Source organism: Dermacentor albipictus, chromosome 2 (genome assembly GCF_038994185.2).
Source record: "Dermacentor albipictus isolate Rhodes 1998 colony chromosome 2, USDA_Dalb.pri_finalv2, whole genome shotgun sequence".
Lineage (NCBI taxonomy): Eukaryota > Metazoa > Arthropoda > Arachnida > Ixodida > Ixodidae > Dermacentor > Dermacentor albipictus.
Genome location: NC_091822.1, coordinates 105,607,428 through 105,628,445, shown reverse-complemented (window position 1 = coordinate 105,628,445; position 21,018 = coordinate 105,607,428). Strand labels below are relative to the sequence as shown.

Genomic DNA, 21,018 nt, shown 5'->3' with positions numbered 1-21,018 from the left:
GCGCGGTTCGCTCAGACGCCCGCACTTCGCCCAACAAAAGCGTCGCCAAGCCGGATCCGTTTTCGGACGGTATATGTCCCACACGCGCCACCAACGTCCTTAACGCTAACAGTTCCCATCACGACCTCTAACCGCCGTTACCTGAACGACAGTTGCCCCATTTAGCAGGTTCCATCACAATACCTGGCGCTCGTGAAGTGTTAACTCGGGCGAGTATACCGTTATAGCCTAGACGATGGCTCACCCGCGCTTATGTGCTATATACCGTTAGTCGTTTACTCTGCAGGGAGCCCTAGAGGCACAGAATGTTTGCCTCTAACGCCATCCCTCGCTATCTTCTCGCTCTTTCTTTCGTCTTTCCTTTTCTTGCAGCGCCTTCCGAGCCATTTCCTTTCTGTTCCGAAAGAAGGTTCGGCGAATACCGCAAGCGCGACATTTAAAGGGTGTCCCCGCGTACATCATCCTAGCTCCAGTGCCGAGAGCCATTACCCGCAATGGACGCGCAGGACCCCATTCACGACGGGCAAAGCACAAAAGTGCCCGACGACGATGGGGAGCGGGGGGGGGGGGGGGTACACCAGATGCAATAGAACGCGAGAAGCAAGCAAGAAAGAAATAGAGAAAGAAAGAAAGAAAGAAAGAAAGAAAGAAGGAAAGAAAGAAAGAAAGGAACACGAAGAAGAAGCAGCAGCAGAACTCGAAGCCTGCAGGCGCCTGCAGCCGCAGTCGCGGCGAACCAGAGACGGCCGGCCTGGCCAGCGTCGTTCAGAGTCCACGAGGCGAGAGCGCGTGCGCGGTTAGTGTCGCTATAAAAAGACGCCGCGTGGACAAAAGAACTCGGAGCCGCGGGCCCGTTAGTCATTCAGCCAGAGGCGGCCACCGCGCACGCGCGTGGCTGCCGCGCGGCCCGTATCGGCAGCGCGCGCGCTCCGACCGACGTCCAGAACGGCCGCTTTAGATTAACCCACGGTATACGCGCCGTACGCGTATACCGCGCGGTGCGCGTAGGAGAAGGCACCTTCTGCAGGGCTGCCCCCTGGGGCCCCCTCCATTCTGGCCCTACCTTTGTCTATTTCTTTTTTAGAGCGCAGCTCTTTGGCGTCCGTTCCTGGGTTTCGCGTCGTCGTCGGCGTCGGCGTCGTCGTCGGCGTTGTCGGCGTTGTCGTCGGCCTCGTAACCAGCTCGCCTCCGCCGCCGCGCTCCGCCGCCGCGCATGCGCCGCTGCTCCGCCGCCGCGCATGCGCCGCTGCTCCGCCGCCGCGCATGCGCGCTGTCGGCTCTCCGGGCGAGGGAGGATGATGGAAGGGAGGAGGAGAGACTGTGGAGGAGGGCTGGCTACACAAATGGCTCTTTGGCGTCCGTTCCTGGGTTTCGCGTTGTCGTCGGCCTCATAACCAGCTCCGCCCCCCTTTCATCCCCCCAGCGCTAGCAGCGACCGACTGATACCGCTTTCGTGAGTCCGCTACCGCACTCACGAAAGACGTCGTGCACTTCCTGCAACTCGCATTAACCGTCCATCGATCCACACCGATGTTAGTAGTGGGGGACTTTAATGTTGACATAAAGACAAACAGCTATTTCCTAACACTTATGCGGGAGAACATCCCGTTCCTCTCGCTCGTAACGCGTCCCACGGCTGTGACAACCTCGCGAGGCACTTGTATAGATCTCGTCTTTGAGAATCAAGCATTGGTGTACCAAGTCGAACATATATCAGTCTATTTCTCCGACCACAAAGCTTCCTTCATGACTGTCAAGAACTGTTAATGGAGTCTTTGTTAAAGGAATACGTGTGAAAAATAAAAAAAAATTCTGTGATAGCGCATACATGTGTTGCTCGATTTCTTTGCCTCAATCTATCGAAAAGGTGAAACAGCTTATTTGCTGCGCTCAAATTTCGCATTAGGAAGTAGCGTAATCGTCGGTAATTTTTTTCCCCTTGCGTTGCGGTTTAGCTCATGACGATGACGAGAAACATGCGAGCTGAAGAGGCAAGAATGCATGCACAGTGTGCACTTAGGTCAACGCGGAGCGCTCTATACAGAAGGACAATGGGGGTGTCCTGAAAGGATTTTTTTATCCCTCCCCCCGTTAACGCCGTTCAAACATTGCAAAAGCTGCGCACACGCATGAAACCACTTTATAGTGCGAATTTCGGATAATTAGAATAAAGTGTTTGCCCGTTCCGCAGGGACCGCGAATTGATAAATGTCCGTTGCGGTAAACTGCCTCATGACCGACTGCAGTGGCGTAAAGTATCAACGACAATCTACGTAGAAGAAAAAAATGGGAGGAGTCGGTCGTGAGTAAAAGACGCCGCAATTTTGCAGGCGCGCAAAGCGCCGAGATCGAACCGACAGACGAAGTCTGTACGAGCGAAGAAGAAACGCAAAAACATCTCGCAGAGACGTGCGATATGCCACGAGAACAACACGCTTCGCTCCCGGCGATACCGCTACGTAGGCACGAAGCATAAATGTGGGGCCGACGAACATATACGCCGCATACTCTGTAATGACTACATGCACACTGCGTGGCGCGCACATGTCGGCAAGACAAAAGAAAGGCAGCTATATAGGAAGTCATCGAGCCGGTAGTTTCCCACGGAGTGGCGTCGAGCTACTACAAGCAAACACGCCCCCCGAAACGTCCCGCAATAAACACGGACACGTACACACGCACCCCCCGACACGTACACGCAGGTGCCGTCGTAAATTTACAGCTATAGAGTTGTCGCGTCCCATCGAACGCGACACACCGCTATAGTTCCCCCCCCCCCCCAACTCCGACTCCGACATAAACGAGGCGCGCTATTTGCCTCGGCCGCCAGTGACAAACCGACACGCTTCGCTGGCGCGCGCGTCTCCTCCTCCTCGCGGAAGACGACGACAACTGTGGGAAGCGGAGGAGAAATCAGGAAGACAGCTCTGTTCGCCGGCTCGTCACCGATGGAGCCGACGCAGCGGGTGGAAACGCGCGCGTCTTGTTTGGGTGCGCGCGCTTTGTTTGTGTCGAATTGCGGAAGGCGCGCGCGGATTCTGCAGCGGCGTGGCTCTCGCTTCCCATCGCGTGGATCGAGCGTAAAGGACACTAGCGTGAGAGACTCGGCAATGCGACCTAGTGTTCGCGCAGGCCATTCCAGTTTTTTGGACGTTGAACGCGCTGGCCAACTTGCAAACAACGAGCCCTTGTAGGGTTACCGATATATGCAGATTCACATACACTGAACTAGAATTGCAGTTCCCTATATAGAAAACCATACGACTACAACTCTGTAGTTCACTGTAGTCTCAAAAAAGAAAGAAAATGAAAAGGTCTACTAGAGGGAACTCTAGAGCTTCGGTCACTCAGCTGTCATGGAAACTATGCGCGTATATATAGGAAAGATGTTTAGTACAAATCAGTTTCGTTAATGTTCACGCTAGTGACTTGAAACGTTGTCGTGCCATTATTTAGTACGTTTTGTTTCTCAATTTCCAAGCACTCGTAGTCTTCTAAACGCAGCGAGGCAATTATATATACTACCCGAGAACGCGTGTAAATCATTGCGAAGTGCTGCATTTGCAACGCAACACAGTGTTAAATGTGATCGGCTTTGCAAAGTCGTTCAGAGCCAGAAGACGAACTTTAGGCGAATCCCCGCGTACGGTCCGTCACCATTGGCTGAACCGCCATACTTTCGCGTCTCCCATACATACACACATACATGGTGGCAATCTAAGAGTTCGGTGCGAGCTCCACCCGCTAAAACGCAGTTCGCCTGCTGCAGGGTCTACACTCACGACCTAATGACTTGGCTCTGGTAACGTACAAATGATACGACATTCGGATAAATAAACGCTCTTTGTTTCAAGCTTGAAATGTTACCCTCTACCTGAGCACTGATACCAGGATAGAGTGTAACCAGGACCCAGCAATAAAATTTGCTAAGACGTTAAGGTTTCATCCTAAAACCATGTGACACAATGACAGATCTGCAGGGAATATATAAACACGTTTCAAACGTGCAAAACAGCTCGACGCTACGGGTGTATAAGCGAAGCTAACTGGCATGGCGCAGCTATATGCAAATTGCTCGAGTTGGACATCGCGCATATAACCTTCGGGACACGTCCACTACAAGTGCCGTATAGGTCTGTCACCCGCACTGGCGCAGGACAGTACACGGACATCAAGAGGAGGTGTCGATTAGAGTGTCTAGTGTCGATATATCCCTAATGCACGCGGACGGACGGTGTGACAACCGCACTCGCGCGAACTTTTCGGAGCGAGATACCTCCTCCTCTCGACGGGCGAGGCCACCAGGGAGATCAGAACCACGCGGAGGTACGAGAGCTCGCCTGGCATGCGCCGAATAATTTCTTTCCCAATGTCCATTGTTTCAGCTAGAGTGCGGAAGCAGGAGCAGAATCGATGCAACAATGCGCACGACCGTCGAGGAATGTGGCACATATACTGCATATGCGGCGACTGCCGCGCGGTATATATGAGTGGGAACACTCGATCGGCGAATCCAACAGCGTCGAACCGGGCACGTGGATGAGTCGTCGCACAGCGGCGAAAGACCATCGCGACACCAGCTGAACGACCTTCGCGACGGAGTCGGCCCACCACTTGCGTCGAATCGGTGTAGCGAGGGTCACGCTGCTTGGGTTTTGCACCTTGGCAATCGGCCACAAAACGGTCAGGCGATCGCGGAGTGCAACTATAGCTCCGCCAGTATGCCGAGATGATGGGTGTGCATCCAACTCGTGAGAACACGTCTGGTTTGCACCTCGACAGGAAGGGCACACTGAGCAGGTATGAAGTATTGCCGAACTCGACCCGGCATCATCCGCATAGGCACTTATATCTATAGGTCTGGCTCGTGGAAATGTATACCGGCCGCTTCCGGGCCAATCTCCGGTGTGGTTGTGTGCCACAGTATGAAAAATCGTCGTCGTCATCATCATCAACAACACGCGGCGATAATCTAGGAGAGCTATAGTTATGACGTCGGCGCGACAGAAGTATGTATACGTGCGGTTCTGGCCTAATCGTTAGAGCATTGAGCTCCTGTGCTGCAAGGGGGAACAGGTTACGAGCTATTCGGCAAGACTGCAGCAGCGCCAGCACTCCGTCACGCATCAGCCATGGACGGTCAGGAAATACCGGGAGGGTACATAAAGAAAGAAAGAAAGAAAGAAAAAAAAAGAAAGAAAGAAAGAAAGAAAGAAAGAAAGAAAGAATGAAAGAAAGAAAGAAAGAAAGAAAGAAAGAAAGAAAGAAAGAAAGAAAGAAAGAAAGAAAGAAAGAAAGAAAGAAAGAAAGAAAGAAAGGCGCGTTCCACGATGCTATATAGACGGCGCGTGGCGCTGACGAACTCTGAACGGACAAAGAAGAAAAAAAATATATATATCGCTTGTATCCAGTTCTTAGCTGATTATGTCGCCCATTTAGCCGACCTGTATACACAATCCGGCCTAGTACCGTTCTCTTTTTCTTCCTTCTTCTTCCTCGTAAGATTCACTTCCTCGTCGCGAGCGCATGTCGCCGCAACTCCCTTCTGTGACGCTAATTACATTACGGCGTCGCGACAAAAAAACTGTGCCTACGCCAAAGCGTCACTTTCCTGCTCCGCTTCGCCCGCTGCAGGAATTTATATATATAAAAAAAAAAAGGCGACGCTGCATCTCAGCCGCCAAAGGGCATAGCGAACCCACTGCTCTTGGCGCGGTGAAAGTCGGGAAAGAAAATCGCGCGTTAGAGTAAATTAAACCAAGTGCGAACACGGTGGTAGAGAATTGGAGTACAAGCCCAGTGCAGCCGTCAGCTAAGGAGAAAGAAAAATGAAGATACCGTATATTTTCCGATCGAAGCCCTTTCTCTTACTTTTTTTCTCGCGGTGATGACGATTAACGTGGGAAGAAGTAACGTTACTGGATTCTAGCAACGTGGGACACTAGTGCCTATTCAGAATCGAAGCCGAATAAACGACATCACGATCGTGATGTCTTCCGTGCACTCGGACTTCGAAGTCCGAGTGCACGCGCGAGGCTTCCGAACCACGGAAGTCGCCGAAAAGTACAATCTTCACTGCACCGTCGATGTCACAGTTGAGATTGAAAGGGAGGAATATAGTTCGGCAGCTCACGTGATTCGTAGGGCAGATGGCCGATGGTCTATTACAGTTACAGAATGGGCGTCCAGGGAAGGGAACTTATTCTTTATTTTTATTTTATTTCAGTAATACCGCCAGCCTTCGTTTGAAGGCACTTGGCAGGAGTGGGTGTTACACGAAGCACAGAAAGGTACGAGGCAATAATACAGGGCAATAATAACAAGAAAACGATTGTGTGCACGACAACAAACACCACACTTAAAGACAAAGTCACGTTCAAGGATCCACCAACGAAGGATGCTGCGCACTTTATACATGTCCAAGCCTTGTACACGAGTGATACGCCCAACGTTCATACTGAAGGTGATAACACCGATAAATTAAGCGCCGTCGGAGACGGCATGCGTGAGACAACTGCAAGAAACAACAGAAGAGGACCATCGGAAAGGCGCCCAGATTCGGCGGAGCACACCTTATGTTCGGGAAAACACGGTAGGCGGGTAAGCAGCCAGTAAGCGAAGTAAGAGGAACCTCGAGAGTAAAGTGGAAAAGGCCACGGCGGGGAGCAGGCAGGACGGCAAACCAGCAGCTCTCTCTCTCCTTCTCCATGGTTGGCCAGCCTCGGCGCACACGCCCCATGCAGCCGCGCGCGTCGCCTGCTTTTTATCGAAAGCGGAAATTTCGGCCGCATTCTTCGTCGTCGACAGGGAAGGCAGGGTCTTTCCTACTTGCACCCGTTTCTACTTCGTTTACGCGGCAATTTTTCGACGTCTCCTGCTCCTCCTTTGTTTTCCTCCCCTCCCTATACCGCTTCGTTCCGTCTATCTATTTGGGGTGGTCCCTCTACACCGTGCGTATAAAGGCGAGCAACGACGGTGAACCGCGGAAACGAAGGCGAATACGACCCGACAAGACGACGACGCGGCTTTAGGTCACGTGTAGAGTAAACTCCGGTTAAGCCGACTCTTCGGATATGCCGAACAACGTCCAATGCGTATACATGCAATGCGCCAATTGCGTAAACCGTTCTCCAGGCTGTGGTATACGGACACATCGATCCTTGTCGATTGCTGCCCAAGAAGGACATCGCCCTCTCCGCTCAGCTCTATGAGTTCACGTGAACGCTGTAGATCGTCGCCGAATAGGACGGTCGCGGACCTCCGCTATCACCAGTGACACAGCGACACAGTGGCCAAGCTACCTGCGGTCTCCGCATCCCATTAACCCCTTTCCTCTTCCTTCTGTTGACATGTCTTAGAAATGCGAGTATACCGTACGTGGACTAATCGATCGATCGACAGATTGGGCGACTGTCTGACTTCGGTGGTTGATTACGTTTTATGTTCCAAAGTTACAATTTCACTGCGAGAGATGATGTATACAGGAGGAGGAGATGGAGGGGTGGGCAAGATGAAATTCGAGTGGCGAGCGCGTTCTGGATTTATCTTGACAGCCTGGCGTCGCGCTGCGCTTCACTGAAATATCAGTGCAAATATTTTCAAGCAATGTGGCCACCGTTATTGGCAATCAAATCCGCAATTCTGGCTTCACGTTTCCACCGGCCGCCAAGCCGCATGCAGCGGGAGGGAACGTCTTCGTTTTAGCGCGTGAATTCATCGTCATAAAACTCGAGCTCCACCCACCTCGTCTTTCTTTCTTTTTTTCTTTTTCTTTTTCTTTCTTTCTTTCTTTCTTTCTTTCTTTCTTTCTTTCTTTCTTTCTTTCTTTCTTTCTTTCTTTCTTTCTAATAGCATGTTTTGCCAAACAAGGGGCGCGTTCATAAAAGCATGAACCGACACTGATATTTGTTGTTGTTTTTGTTCTTGATTTCTTTTTCTTAGGCTCATTTTGGATAAAGACATGCAACGTTCTTCCGAGTTCAGACTTGGGGGTCTGTGAGCCGCTCGGTGTACAGTTGAAATATGAACCGCGTATGAATTTCCAGGGGGGAAATGAATAATAAAGAACAACAGCTAGGACCGAGAACATCAAAGAGAAGGCGCTTCGCGACACAATGATCTCTTTGTAGAGGCGACAAGAGGGAAAGGAGAGGGTGCTTTTTTTTTTCCAGGCCATAAAACGAAGACGAGTGAGCTTATCGCGAATCGTCAAATCCCTGCCGACTATACAAGTGCGGAGATTACACAGGTCCTCGCAAAATTATACAAGCAAATGACGCGACGCGCGGTTGCGTAAACTCAGCGAGATTATACCAACCTCGTGCGATCGTATCTGAGATCATCACGTGACGGCGTCCATGCTACACAGAAGGCTGATCGCACTCGGGAGAACGGCTGCTCCCGTGGGAAAGAGAAGGCAACGCATACGCGTTCGGTCCCACAAGATGCGTTTATAAACAAGGCAGCTAGCGAAGTGTCGCCGCATTCATGGAGCTGTAAACACGCTAATGGCCTTGGGCCACATCGCCGATCGTTTGTGCGTTGTCACGTCTGCGGTTTGCGCTTCGGTACATCCGCAATGCGGCCATGGCGTCGGCGTTTCGCGCGTCGTCTGTACAGCAACCCTCACGAGCAATGAGATGACGTTTTGAATATCTTTTTTTTGCGTTAGATCGAGGTTACCTGGACGCAATAATGCACGCAACAGTTCCATTACGAGCAGGTAGCACATAAACAAGTTTGAGGGCACTACAGAAGTACTACACGTTTCGTTTCGTCGCAAAGGAAGCTCGCGCTTCACCGTTCTCCGCGTTCTGGTATCCAGCCAGCCGCTGTGCTCATCTCACCGACTTCGTGCGCATCGATATAAAGCACACGCGTGGCGTTATACACACGTCGGCTTACCACGGGCATGACGGACATCTGTCGACGTCGCCTCCGGTTATCGTCGCCTTCTGACTCTCAGCACAACGCGTGCCTCCTTTTCTTTCCCTGGCGCGCGCTTTTTCTTCCCTTTCGTCTATACTCGGCTCGTGACGAAACAGCGCAGGGGGTGTCACGTCGAGAGCGCATCTCTACACATCTCTCCCGTCCGGCATTCCATCACCGCCAGCTATCCCCCCCTCCCCTCCAACCCGTATGCTGCGCCCCGGTGCTAAAACTCGCGGCGCCCAGCCGTCTCTCAACGTTACGCTCACTCCCCTTCCACCCTCCTCCCACCCACCAACCCAGCTCGCGCACGCGCGCGCATCGCACAATGCGAGCCGCACCGCAGAGGAAGCCATATGCGCCGCGCGCCGATGCAAGCGTGTTGCAGCAGACGGAGGGGGAGAGCTCGCCGGCACGTAGCCCATTTGGATGACACGAAAGAGAGAAAGAAAATGAAATACGAAAGAAAGTACGACGCACACCGGATGGCCGAGAGAAGGCCAACGGTGCAAAATATATAGACGCGAGCTCGGGCCCGAGTTCCGAAGTTCCCGTGCAGCTTGCCGTGCGTTAAAAAGTCGCGCACAAAAACGAAACGCCCGGGGTTCGCGTTATGTACCGCTGTATGAACGCTCCCTCGCATCGCCACTCAACCTCTGCAGAGTGCCCTTTCCCCCCGCTTCCTTGGTGCCTGCCGCCAGGCCAGCTGGTCCCCTCCTCCGCTTCACCCTTCCCCTCTAATGCTGCAGGGGAAGTGGGGAGGAAGTGCAAAACAACAAATAAAGAACCTTTTTAAAACGAAAGTATGCTGGCGGGAAGATCGGGAGAAATTGAAGGCCATATTCCTCGGGTATACCTGGTTCCTCTCTCACCCCCAGTCTCCCCGCCGGGCATCGCACACTCTACCTCTCGCGCCGAGGAGCCATCAAGAAAGGATCGTCACGCGCCCAGGAGCCGAGACCGGACGTCCATATAACGTTGGCTACATCAGGCCCGTGTTGGCGCGCGTGCGTGCGTGTGGCGGGGATAGCAGCAGCAGCTGCCGAGCCGGGTTGCAGCTGAACTGGAACGGCGGGGAAAGAAAGAACCGAGTTGACGGCTTGCGATGGAAAAACGAGAGGGGAAAAAAAAGAAAATGAAGGAGAAATGAAAGAAAGGCGCCAAGAAACGGGGGAAATTGAAGAAGAAAGCCACGAGTGGCGCGGCGCATTATGGCCCGCACGCAGCTTGATCGCTCCGCGCGCGGGGAAATGTGTCCCTCGAATCGGCCGAACGTACTCGAGGCATTCCCCAAACCTTTGTATCTTGCGGTTGTTACCGTTTTTCTTTTTTAGTATTTCCACTTCATTTTGAACTCTAGCGGACGCCAACGAGCGGATAAATGATTGAGAGAAAAAAAAAAAGAAAGAAGAAAACGTTTTTCCGGAGAAGAAGAGTGCAACTTTACCACGTTTTATGTGACGAGAAGACCGTCGAATGACGCCGGTTGCGTTTTCGTTCGTTCACTTCTTTCCGCTTTTATTTTTCCTGGGGGCGAAAGTTTCGTGACACTTGCAAGAGGTCTTTCGCGCTTCCTCTTTCCCATGCCTGCCGGTGCGCGTTGGTGTAAGTCTAAGGGGCTTTACGTTGGTGACCTCTTTCACGCTCCCGACGCTCTCACTGGCCGCGTGGACGTCGTCTATACTTGCGCTATGCCTGCGGACCCTTACAATAACGATTTCAGACAGTCAGCGGTTCTCTACATCGGTTGTCGAGCAGAGGGCGATGCAATTGTTCGACACGCCTTGCACTTACTGCACTGGACTAGCTCAACGAGCCTCCTAAACTTGTTCAGGAGCCGCTGCAACCTCGCTATTCGTTTCACCCGCGTTTGTGCAGGTCTCTTGCAAAATTACGCGTACCACGTGCCTGCACATCCCGTGGGGTGTACATAGTATAAATGGCTCGCGCAGGGAAGATGATGCCCGGGCTGCTTCTGCACGAGCCACGCATAACTGCAGCACTGTTAACTGCGGGAAACTATGCAAGTTCGACAAAAATGCGCGGGCGAATCGAATGAAAGTAAACGTTGAGGACAGGGGGGGAAAGAAAAACCCGACGGCATCGCGCACACATCGCGATAGCGGATTAATGGGGCACGCCCAATTGCCGGCGGATATATATACACTCATGCCCGTGGCGGTCACGCTGCAGCTCGCCAAAAGCGTTCCCGCACTGCATACAGGCGAGAGGAAGTGGACAGACACGCGGTTTTCGCGGAGCACGGCTGCAACTTGGCCGTGGAAACGCTCCCCGACTTCGGGAATCACCGCCGCGGCCGCGCATGCACTGCGCTATATAGCCGCTAAGACAAATGTACGCCAGGCAGAACCCATACGAACAACATCCACGCGCATTCGCGAAACGGCTCGGGAGGCATCGGGCACCGCGCTACAGGTGAAAGAGACTACAAATTTTTTTTTCGACGAAGTGCAGACATGCTTCGGGTGTTTACACGAGCGAGCATGCTGCACTGGGCACCACCGTCCGCAAGCTGGCCCGTTTCCCGTCGGTTTCTCGAGAATCGACAGGGGAACGGTCAGGGTGCGTTTCTTTTTCTACGCAATCACATCCGCTCTCACACGGCTCGGACCTGCCCTAATTTTAGTCAGCGCACACCGCGCCGGTCCCCCTTTCTGTCTTTCAGAGTCTTCCTATACTTGCGGCAAGTCAAATAAAGATCCCACATCGTTGTCCCCATCAGCCCAATTTTTTTGTGCGCGTTGCAGGATGAAGGATTCTTCCGGCGATCTCCAATTACTCCCGTCTTGCGTCAGCTGACCCCGTCTTACATTGCCTACAAGTTTCCTAATTTCAGCCCACCATCTTGTTCTCTACAATATTCGACTGCCTTTACCGCGGCTTCCCCTGCAGCATTCACTCAGGAATTCCTAAACGACCACCGGTTATTTTGTGCGTGAACAGAACATCTTTATTACAAGCGCGATGGCTCTTCGGCCTACGAGGGGTAAGGGTTCAGGGAAACACATCGCATACTGCGATGGATGCCGGCTACGATGCACAACTACAGACCCTCAACTATATATATCGCACCTGCAACGCATGTATAGCGATATATGAAGAGCAGCATGTATTAGGGGCGCAATATAGAACTGGGGTAATTGGAGATCGCAGGGAGAGGCCTTCGTCCTGCAGTGGACATAAAGTAGGCTCAGCTGCAGCATGCGCTCCAGCTGAAACAGAGAGCAAGAAGTGACGCATACAGAACACATACCGACAGTCGTGATGATATCGGGGATACATGACAGCTATATATATATATATATATATATATATATATATATATATATATATATATATATATATATATAGTGATACAGGACGACAGTAAACCTAGAACACTGGGAGACGATGTCCTCCATGCAGGGGACACAAATATATGCTGACGATGAAAACGGTAACATCCATCGGTCATTCCCGTCCATGGCGGCTACAGAGGTGTACGGGTGCCTGTATTATGTGGTGTCATGCGCTCTACGTCATCCTTAATGAATGCATTGAACCTTGTCCACCTTAAAGACCGCACGAGTGATTATACTTACAATATCCAAGCGGCACTACATCTTCGATGTGCGGCGCAGGAGCGCGGCTAATTGAATTTAGCTCCGATGATTCATTATCATCGTCGTGACCACAACCGCCAGTAGCCTGAAGTCTTCAGAAAAAAAAAAGAAAACAAAAAAAGATGCAGCGGCGGCGAGGAACCAAATGTTTCTCGACGCAACGTTCGGCCACGTTCTCCTAATTAACTGCAGCTACGCGCCGAGGAAACCTGCGGAGCGGTTTCACGATCCCCGCCTTGCGTCCCGCGTGCAATACGCCATCAGTTGGCGGCAGCCATACCTATGCATGCATCGCTCGTCGTGAGTGTGCAAGGTGGGAGAGCTGTAGCGCTAAGTGGGAAAACGATTTTGCAACCGCAACCCAATCGCACTTGCGCTGTCAGCGCTTTTTTTTTTCTTCCTCCCCCTTTCATTTGCACATCGCGACGATCGCCGATCCACTGTTTCTGGCGCTAATGTAATTGGACGCAGGGGGACGACAAAGAGAAAGAAGGCCGACGTCGTAAAAAAAAAAAAAAAAAAAACGAAGAAGAAACGCAGCCACGACAGTGACGACCGTTCTGTGCGGCATGTGAATACAGAGCCGCGCGAAAACAGCAGAAGGCAGCAGCCACAGAGCATTTCAAATTCGCTCCACGAGAGGCAAGTTACTCTCGTGGAGCGTTTGGCGGTGTAATACGTTTGGCGGTGCAGCACAAAACACGCGTCTGCACGGGCCGTTTTACTGCTAGCAAGCCGACGCTGAAAAGACAACGCACAAATGGTCCCCTTCATTCACTTCGTTTTGGAGACAGCCGGCGTAGGATGAGTGGAGTATACATTAGGCTGAGTTAAGCGGCGAGCGGCGTTTCCCTCGTCAACATATTGGAACTTTCTTGCCGTTGGCTGAGCAGCCTTCCCCGTCACGGTCGCTCTACTATGCGGTAGTCCTGTTATATTTTGCTGCGCAACGGAAAGCGGTCAATCCTGCAACGCCGATCCATCGCCACCTCGATAGAACGCGGCAAAACTGCACGCCTGCGCCACAGCCGATACACAGCGAACACGTCGCGATCTGGAAACGTCCATCAAGGTTAACGATCCAACAGGGCACGTGCCGCGTTCGAAACTCTGTTTTCGTTGCCGTGGCAACCAATCACCATCTTGGCAGAAAACAAAAGGCCGGACTTTGCGCGTGCTTCGCACGGCCAGCGCTACGAAGAGGGAACGCTGACGCTCTGTTTTTCGATACTCTATATATACCTTGTTTTTACCGAGTCTGTATCGTCCTGTTCAGTAACCCACAAACGCTCGCTGTGCGCATGTTATGTGGTTTTGCGGGCCTATATATATATATATATATATATATATATATATATATATATATATATATATATATATATATATATGTATTTGTGTGTGAGATACGCTCTCGGTACGCGAGACGTGGTACACGCGATCGTGGGCGGCGCCGTATGAATTTCGGTCTCTTGGGCTTTTTTAACGTGTGCCAAAAGTCCCGTACACGAGTGTATTTTGCTTTCTTCCCTGTATAAGTACCACAACGCGGACGCCGCAGCAGGGCATCGAACCTGCAACCTCGTCGTACGCTTGCAGTTTATATCGGCGCCACAGGGGTCTTCTTGATCTTAAACAATCGAAGGGCTACGTACGACGACTTCAATTTCGCCACTACATGCCACGCATTCTTTTTTTTTTTTTTTAACATGTGTAATGCACGGTTGCTCAGCAGTGGCTGTGGCGTCGCCGCTGGTCGCGGGGTCGATTCCTGAACGCGGCGGGTATATATACGAGGCATTCCGATGGGAGCGTAATGCAAAAGCGCGCTCTTGTATAGTTAGATTCAGCTGCACATCAAATAACCGAAAGCGGTCAGACTTAATCCGGAGTCCCTACTACCGCGTGCCTCGATATAGGATTACGGTTTCGGCACGTAAAAAAAACCCACAATTTAATCCGAATTTAGATATTTCCGTAAACAACGCGAAGGCAGAAAGCGTCCAAATTAATCCGGAGTCCTCCGCTATCCTCATGGGGCACTGTGCAGTTGGGAGGCGTTAAGCGCCACAATCGAACGTTAAAACCCGTTCAGCGATCTGGCGGAAAGGCGTCCTCGAAACGCCAATTGAACGACTGCACCGCAAATCGGCAGGCTACGTGCAAGCACTCACTGGAAGCGATCGAGGACATACATACAGGCGTTCGGATTCCCAGACAGGCACTGCGGATCACCGGAGATAAGCGCGATCGCGGTCACGAGCTCGTCGGTGTGACTCACTCACGGCCGAACATGTGCTGCGGCTCTAGCGCAATCCTGTGGCTGTCAGCCGGCGCGCAAAAAGTTTCCCCCGCGCGCATTTTTTACCTAGAAACTGGAACGTCATCAACCCCCTTTCGCTTTGCGAGCGGTTTTGGTGAAACCCTCGACTGCATTTATTCCAGCTCACGTTACCGCAAAGTCCGTAACAAAATGAGCAGAACTCGCGAGAGGGGTAGAAAACGAAAAGCGAGGACTGATGAAAAACACGCCGACAAGCGCTTCTGCAGAGCCGTCAGCAACAACGCTTCCTCGTTTTTTTTTTTTGTTTGAATGAAGTAGGCGGTCGACCATTCCAGTACATGCCCTAAAGACGTGCCATGTAGACCTCGCTCTTAAGTGTTACACGAGGGGTATTGATTAATTAGTCAATGCTAAGTGAAGTTATCTTAGCGCACTGGCCGTCTCGTCGTCGTGATGCCAAGGAACGGAGTGTCAGAACGTAGACGTGACATTTACGGCAGTCCATACTCGTCGTAACACTGTCCGACTTCGGGACCTGAGTGCTTCATGTGCAAATATTATAATTAACGACCAAACGCGAACATCTAAATTTTGTTGGCTGACCTCGTAGCCTACAGTCGATCACGCACATATAAATATGCGGCGACTCTCACTCACTGGTGGATTTCAGGCCGATCGCGAAACTATAAACAAATCCGTTGCTTATAAACTTAACCCACCGCCAGGCATGTCAATATCGGTGCTTCGTAGGTACGATTTAAATGTTTATGTAGTTGTCAATAACCATTCCAGACACGTCGCCGTGGTATAATCTTCGAGAGCGCGGAGAGACTCGGCCTTGTGAGTATACGCGAGTATATGCGACTGCAGACGTTCACAGCAAGCACAACCAGCAGGTACGAGTCGAGTTCCAAGCGTTTTCTCAAGCAACTCGCATGCGTCTCACCTCGAGCTTCCGCGAGTACTCCTCGGTGAGTCGTTCATTCTGGCGGCTGAGGTCCGAGTTTCGCTCGAGCAGCTCCTTGCCGATCTCGGCTGCCAGCAGAAGGTCCTTCTCCTTCTGCGCCAGCTGAGAGTAGACGTCGCCGGGCTCCGCCTCGTCATCGTCGGGCACGACGTCGCGGTCCCGGATCTCGTGCAAGTAATCCTCGAGTTCGCCAAGCATGGACGAGTGACTAGCGCCGGTCGTCGGCTGCATCCCTTCCAGCCGGCACGCACACATCACAGTACTCACCGCCACGCATCAGAGAGGGCCGCGTCGCGCACCACAACCACACGAGCAAGAAGTCGCACTGAACAGCACTCGTATAACGCATCAACCACACGGGACGCTCCGAGAATCCAGCGAAGTCGGTCTGCGGCGGCGAAGTGTCAAGCACAGGCAAGTAGTACGGCGACTCGTTAGGCCAGTGACACCGGCGGCGGTTCAATCGCAAGCTGCCAATGGGTATCCATCAAGACGATGAAGTGGCGCGTCGACACCACCGTATCCTACCGCAGCTGTCACAAGCTCAATCAACCCCGGCGCCGCTGAAGGAATGTCGTTGCCGCCTGCTGGATAGCGCTGCTGACGGCGATGCGGTTGCCGCCGCTCTTCATGTCAAATCTAGCCCGTGGGTGAAACCGTGTGTTTCCACAAGTTGAAGCGCCGGAACAGAGGAGAGACGCGCAAGTCACGAAGCCATGCCTCGGCTTTGGTCTCGAGCGCGCGTCGCATCGGACGTCCCGAATCTTGCCGCGCTCCGTACGCGACTGCTAGCTCGCCGTTTCGCCCGGCTTCGCTACCTGACGCCGGTGGCCGAGAGAGAGGAGGTCGACCCGCCGCCGGAAAATCACGCAAAAGAAAAAAACCCGCCAAGCGCGCCCGCGCGCTGTCTCGAGTGTTCCCTCGTCTCCTCCTCTCTCACCAGGTGTGTGACTACGTCATGTTGTTATCAAAACGTCATTTTGTCGTCACGACTTTGCTGGCCAATCCTAAGGTTTCATTGCAAACTTCCGTTCAACACCTTGAAGCGTTGTAGTAGCGGGTTTAATATTTTATCCTCACTAAATAAAATTAACACTACCATTGATTTTATTTTTATAAATCAATAACTCAAGCGCTTGGCTCGTGTACAGCCTAATCAGCGCCTCCTCTGGCCTAATGCAACCGTCTGTCCAGGCAACACTGATGCTGGCGGGCGTCGGTTCTTTTTAGATTTGAGTTGTTTAAATGCCGTTGAACGCAAACCTCGCGGTAACTTCGAAGAAACCGCTCACTTCAATGGATTAGCTGCCACTAGTCATCGCCGACGTAAGTTCAAGCTTATAATGCAATACTTCACTCGCGTTTCAGCCGCAGTTCGAGTCCAAAATGATTTGACACCCAATTGTTTTTGCTGTCTCAACCGTGACAATGAATGGTCGTTCGGTTTAAATCCTTCCGAAGCCGCTGCAGCGGACGCCGCGGCAATTATTCCGTTTTAAATTTATATACAGTTAGTAGCATTAAATGTTGAACGTAAATCAGACACAACGATCCGTGACGGTAGCTGAAAGGTGGGGGCTTTGGAATCTTTCGCTTATTTCTTTTAGTTCGACTGCCATTTATAGCAAGTGAAGAGGCGGTGATGGAGGCCGCGGAGTTTAGCGGATCGAACTAGTGTGGGAGCGCGCTGACGCGCATAAAATTCTCCATCAGGTAAAGAAACAGGTACCGTATTTTAACTTCACGAGGGCTTGGAGTCTGACAGAGCGTGGACGCTGCAGTTATATTGCTTCGATCCTCGTTTTCAGGATATTCGGAAACCATTCGTGTTTCCTACCAGCGCTCCCTTTGATAGTTCTCACTACTCAGCGCGGGCCCAATCTGCTGTGTCATTTAAACAAGCTTTGTATGCTTTTTAAATTAAGTCTGTTCCTGCATAATCTTTTCCGTTCGACAACAGCCAGGTTTAAGAAAACACTCATTTTTTGTGCACGATTAAAGGTGTAGGTGCGCCTTGTTTGTTTCTTTGAGAACGTTCCCTCGTCTGCGCTTTTTGTGTGTGATCTTAGGTGCGCCGTTCACCTACCTGTCTACTGGTCGCGTGAATTGTTTGTCGGGTCGAGAAAACTGGAGTGTCTTCATTTGCAACCTGACGTTCTACCACTTTTGTTGGGATCGACCTGGGGAATGGTATGACAAAACTAGCGAGCCTCACAACAACAACAACTACAACAACAACAAAAAAAGCCCTTCTTTCTGGCTTTTTCATCCGGGTTGTTAATATCACGTTTTTCTTTCTTTAGAAATAATTTGGCCTAGTGAAAAGTTGCTTAATTAAAAGTCAACTTTCATATGGCTATGCTTGCGAAACTCTCATGGACCATTTTGGAAATGCCAACAAAGCCAAGTAATTGTTGTTTATTGTGTAAAACTTTTCACATGAAGTAGAGTCTTGAAAAGTGTGCTAGCAGTCGAACCTCATTAGTTATTACCTGTCATTTTCGAGCTCTATAATCCATGTTCATTGCAAGTTATGAGTTGGCAACAGCTAGATCGGAGGAACCTTTCTCATAGACACTGTAACAAATGTTAAAGAGAAAATGCAAATGTTTTGAGCACCAATGACAAGAGACAAGAGCTATATTGTTGATAAAAAAGATAAGTATATCAACTCTGATGATGAATGGAATCAAGGCCAATCGAAAAATAAATTATAAGGACAGCATCAAAATCAATGGCTCAAGAAACGCTGACAGAGCAAAGTGGACGGACAGGGCAGAATGGAAAAAGCTTGGCAGAAACAGTGACCCTCATGTATATATGCGCAGGGCAGACAGAATTAAGCATTTTCGATGTTCTATTGAGTGTTAGTTATCTGTGAATTTTGCAGAGCGTGTTGGCTGTGAGTGGGAGAAAAATAGGAGTTGCGGCTGCTTGCTTACCACTGAACCGCATTGCCCAGTATTTTCAGTGGCAGTCATCTGAAGCTCCCCTCCGTCCCCCGCCTCGCTTCTGATGGCATTAAAATTTGGTACCAGGTGGTTCCTTTGAAGTTCACAGAGTGCTAAACATCTAAAGTTTTGATGACTAGTGGTAAAAAAATGATCGTTTGCAACCTCAGGTGCAAGGGACGCGTATATATATATAAAAAAAAAGCTTGGAATGGCTTATTATTATAGAGAGGAACTGCAACACTTCTTGAATGCCGTCAGAAAATATTCACAATCTGTGGACAATACTGCCATGAACATGCAAGCCAAATATTCCGCTGCATGCTAGCGAGCTCACATTTTTGCATAAAATGTTCGCCTGCTCCCTGCTGTGGATTTTGAGGCCCCATCTCTTTTGCTGCTGTTAGTGACATCATAGCCAGCGTGACAGTCGCTGGTGTAGTAAATCGGTAGCCAGTCCCTTCCTGCTTGCGGTTTTCGATGTTCGGAGCACTGAACTTCTGAAATCACGCATGCAGCATGGACAGGGAACTAATAACAATGTAGACTGTCGGACATGCCTTTTCTTCTTACTTTTTGTTTTGGCAGAGTAACCAGTTTAAACACTAGAAAGTGCACTTAAAGGAACCCCAGATGGTCAAAATTAATCCGGAGTACCCCCATTATGGTGTACCTCAATATCATTTGGTTCTTGCATGTGCTAGGCCATAATGAATTTTAATTAAACAACAAATGTTTCAGGGAAACTGTTTCTAGTTTGCTTTACTTTGTTTTCACCGATGTGGACTGACGCCAAGAATAATGCAGTCTTCCATTAGGTGCTCACAAATGAGAAAGCTGCAGCTGCCACGATCGGTGCTTGCAAAACAGCATCTCAATGTCCGCATTTACGAAAATTGCTGCATTATAAGCAAGCTTAATGCTTCTAGTAAACGAGGAAGTGGGGGTTGTTAATGTATCCTGCCCTCCTATTTGCACTGCTTTGTTGCTCTTGGATGCCTTGGATGCTCTTGTCCTATGCTGGCTTTGAAGGCAGTAATAAGAAAACGGAACTTTGATGGGGGAGAAACAACAACAAAAAAATTTCTGGTCTACTTAGATTTAGGTGCATGTTAAAGAGTAACCTAGGTGGTCAAATTATTCTGGAGACCTCCATTGTGGTGTGCCTCATAAACAGATTGTGGTTTTAGCATGTCAAACCCAAGAATTTGATGTTATTTTAGTGAACCCTTTCCCAACTGTTGAAAAGTGTAGTCATCACCAGAATTAGTACCAATATAGCTGATGATATGTGCACTAGTCATAAGGCCATGTTACTGAAGGTATCAGAGAAATTTAGTACACTGTTTTTCCTGCAGTATAGAAAGGATCAAGAAAAAAAAAACGGGCAGATCTCACGCCCTGTGGGAATCGATGTTATTCGAAGCAGTGTGCGGGGAGCCTATCGACTTAATGAAACGACCACAAGAGCACCAAGACCTATATGACATGCATGTCATGACCTATAATTTATGTTCGTTGTACACTCTTGTCATACTATGCCAATTTCGGCGCATACCAAGACGTCGGGCTGTCTCATGGCCTACATGATGTGCATGTCATGTAGGCCATGTCATGTCATCATTCATGTCATGACCTATCGTTTATGTTTTTCATACACTCTTTTCATACTATACCAATTTTGGTACCTACCAATTTAACGAAATGACCATGGGAGCCCCAAGACGTCGGCAGCTAGGTAGGTAGATAGATAGATTTGAAGGCAGTAAGAAGAAAACGGAACTTTGATGGGGGAGAAAAAAAAAAAAATTCTGGTCTACTTAGATTTAGGTGCATGTTAAAGAGTAACCTAGGGGGTCAAATTATTCTGGAGACCTCCATTGTGGTGTGCGTCATAATCAGATTGTGGTTAAGAAAAAAAGAAGAAGAAGAAATGCTTCGCATTTAAAAGCAAGAAAGAAACAGTAGGCAGACCAGTGCTATTGGTGCTGCGCCTGCTGAGAGGAAATACATTGAAGAGGAATGGGAAAAGTAAACATGCTCTTAATATTTCTGTTATCACCAGGCTTTTTTCGAAAATTTCTATGAGGAGTATATTCATCGCAAGGCTTTGCAATTCAGTGTGTTTTTCAGGTTTTAAGTATTGCAGGACCCATTTAACCAACTTTTACCATGAAGACAGAATTGTCTACCTGTCAAGTGATGGACGTACAAGCTTTTGCACTTGCTTGCTTTATAGAAATGGTTTTGTTATGCGAACAGGCTTTT

At 50.2% G+C, this 21,018-nt stretch overlaps 2 protein-coding genes across 8 annotated transcripts in view; one reads left to right on the top strand and one right to left on the bottom strand.

Annotated features, from left to right (window-relative positions):
• LOC135919502 (BICD family-like cargo adapter 1) overlaps positions 1-16,710 on the bottom strand; it is a 208,763-nt gene extending 192,053 nt beyond the window's left edge. Inside the window, exon 1 of one of the 2 annotated variants that reach the window (XM_070533825.1) lies at positions 15,779-16,710. In XM_070533825.1, the coding sequence (XP_070389926.1) occupies positions 15,779-16,054 (276 nt within the window). In that variant the 5' untranslated portion in view covers positions 16,055-16,710. The remainder of the gene's footprint in view (positions 1-15,778) is intronic. The other variant, XM_070533826.1, reaches the window with a different exon arrangement.
• A 258-nt stretch (positions 16,711-16,968) lies between these two features.
• LOC135919512 (citron Rho-interacting kinase-like) overlaps positions 16,969-21,018 on the top strand; it is a 134,292-nt gene continuing 130,242 nt past the window's right edge. For all 6 annotated transcript variants that reach the window (XM_065453387.1, XM_065453390.1, XM_065453388.1 and 3 more), the window contains exon 1: positions 16,969-17,125. The gene's annotated coding sequence lies outside the window, so the exon portion shown is untranslated. The remainder of the gene's footprint in view (positions 17,126-21,018) is intronic.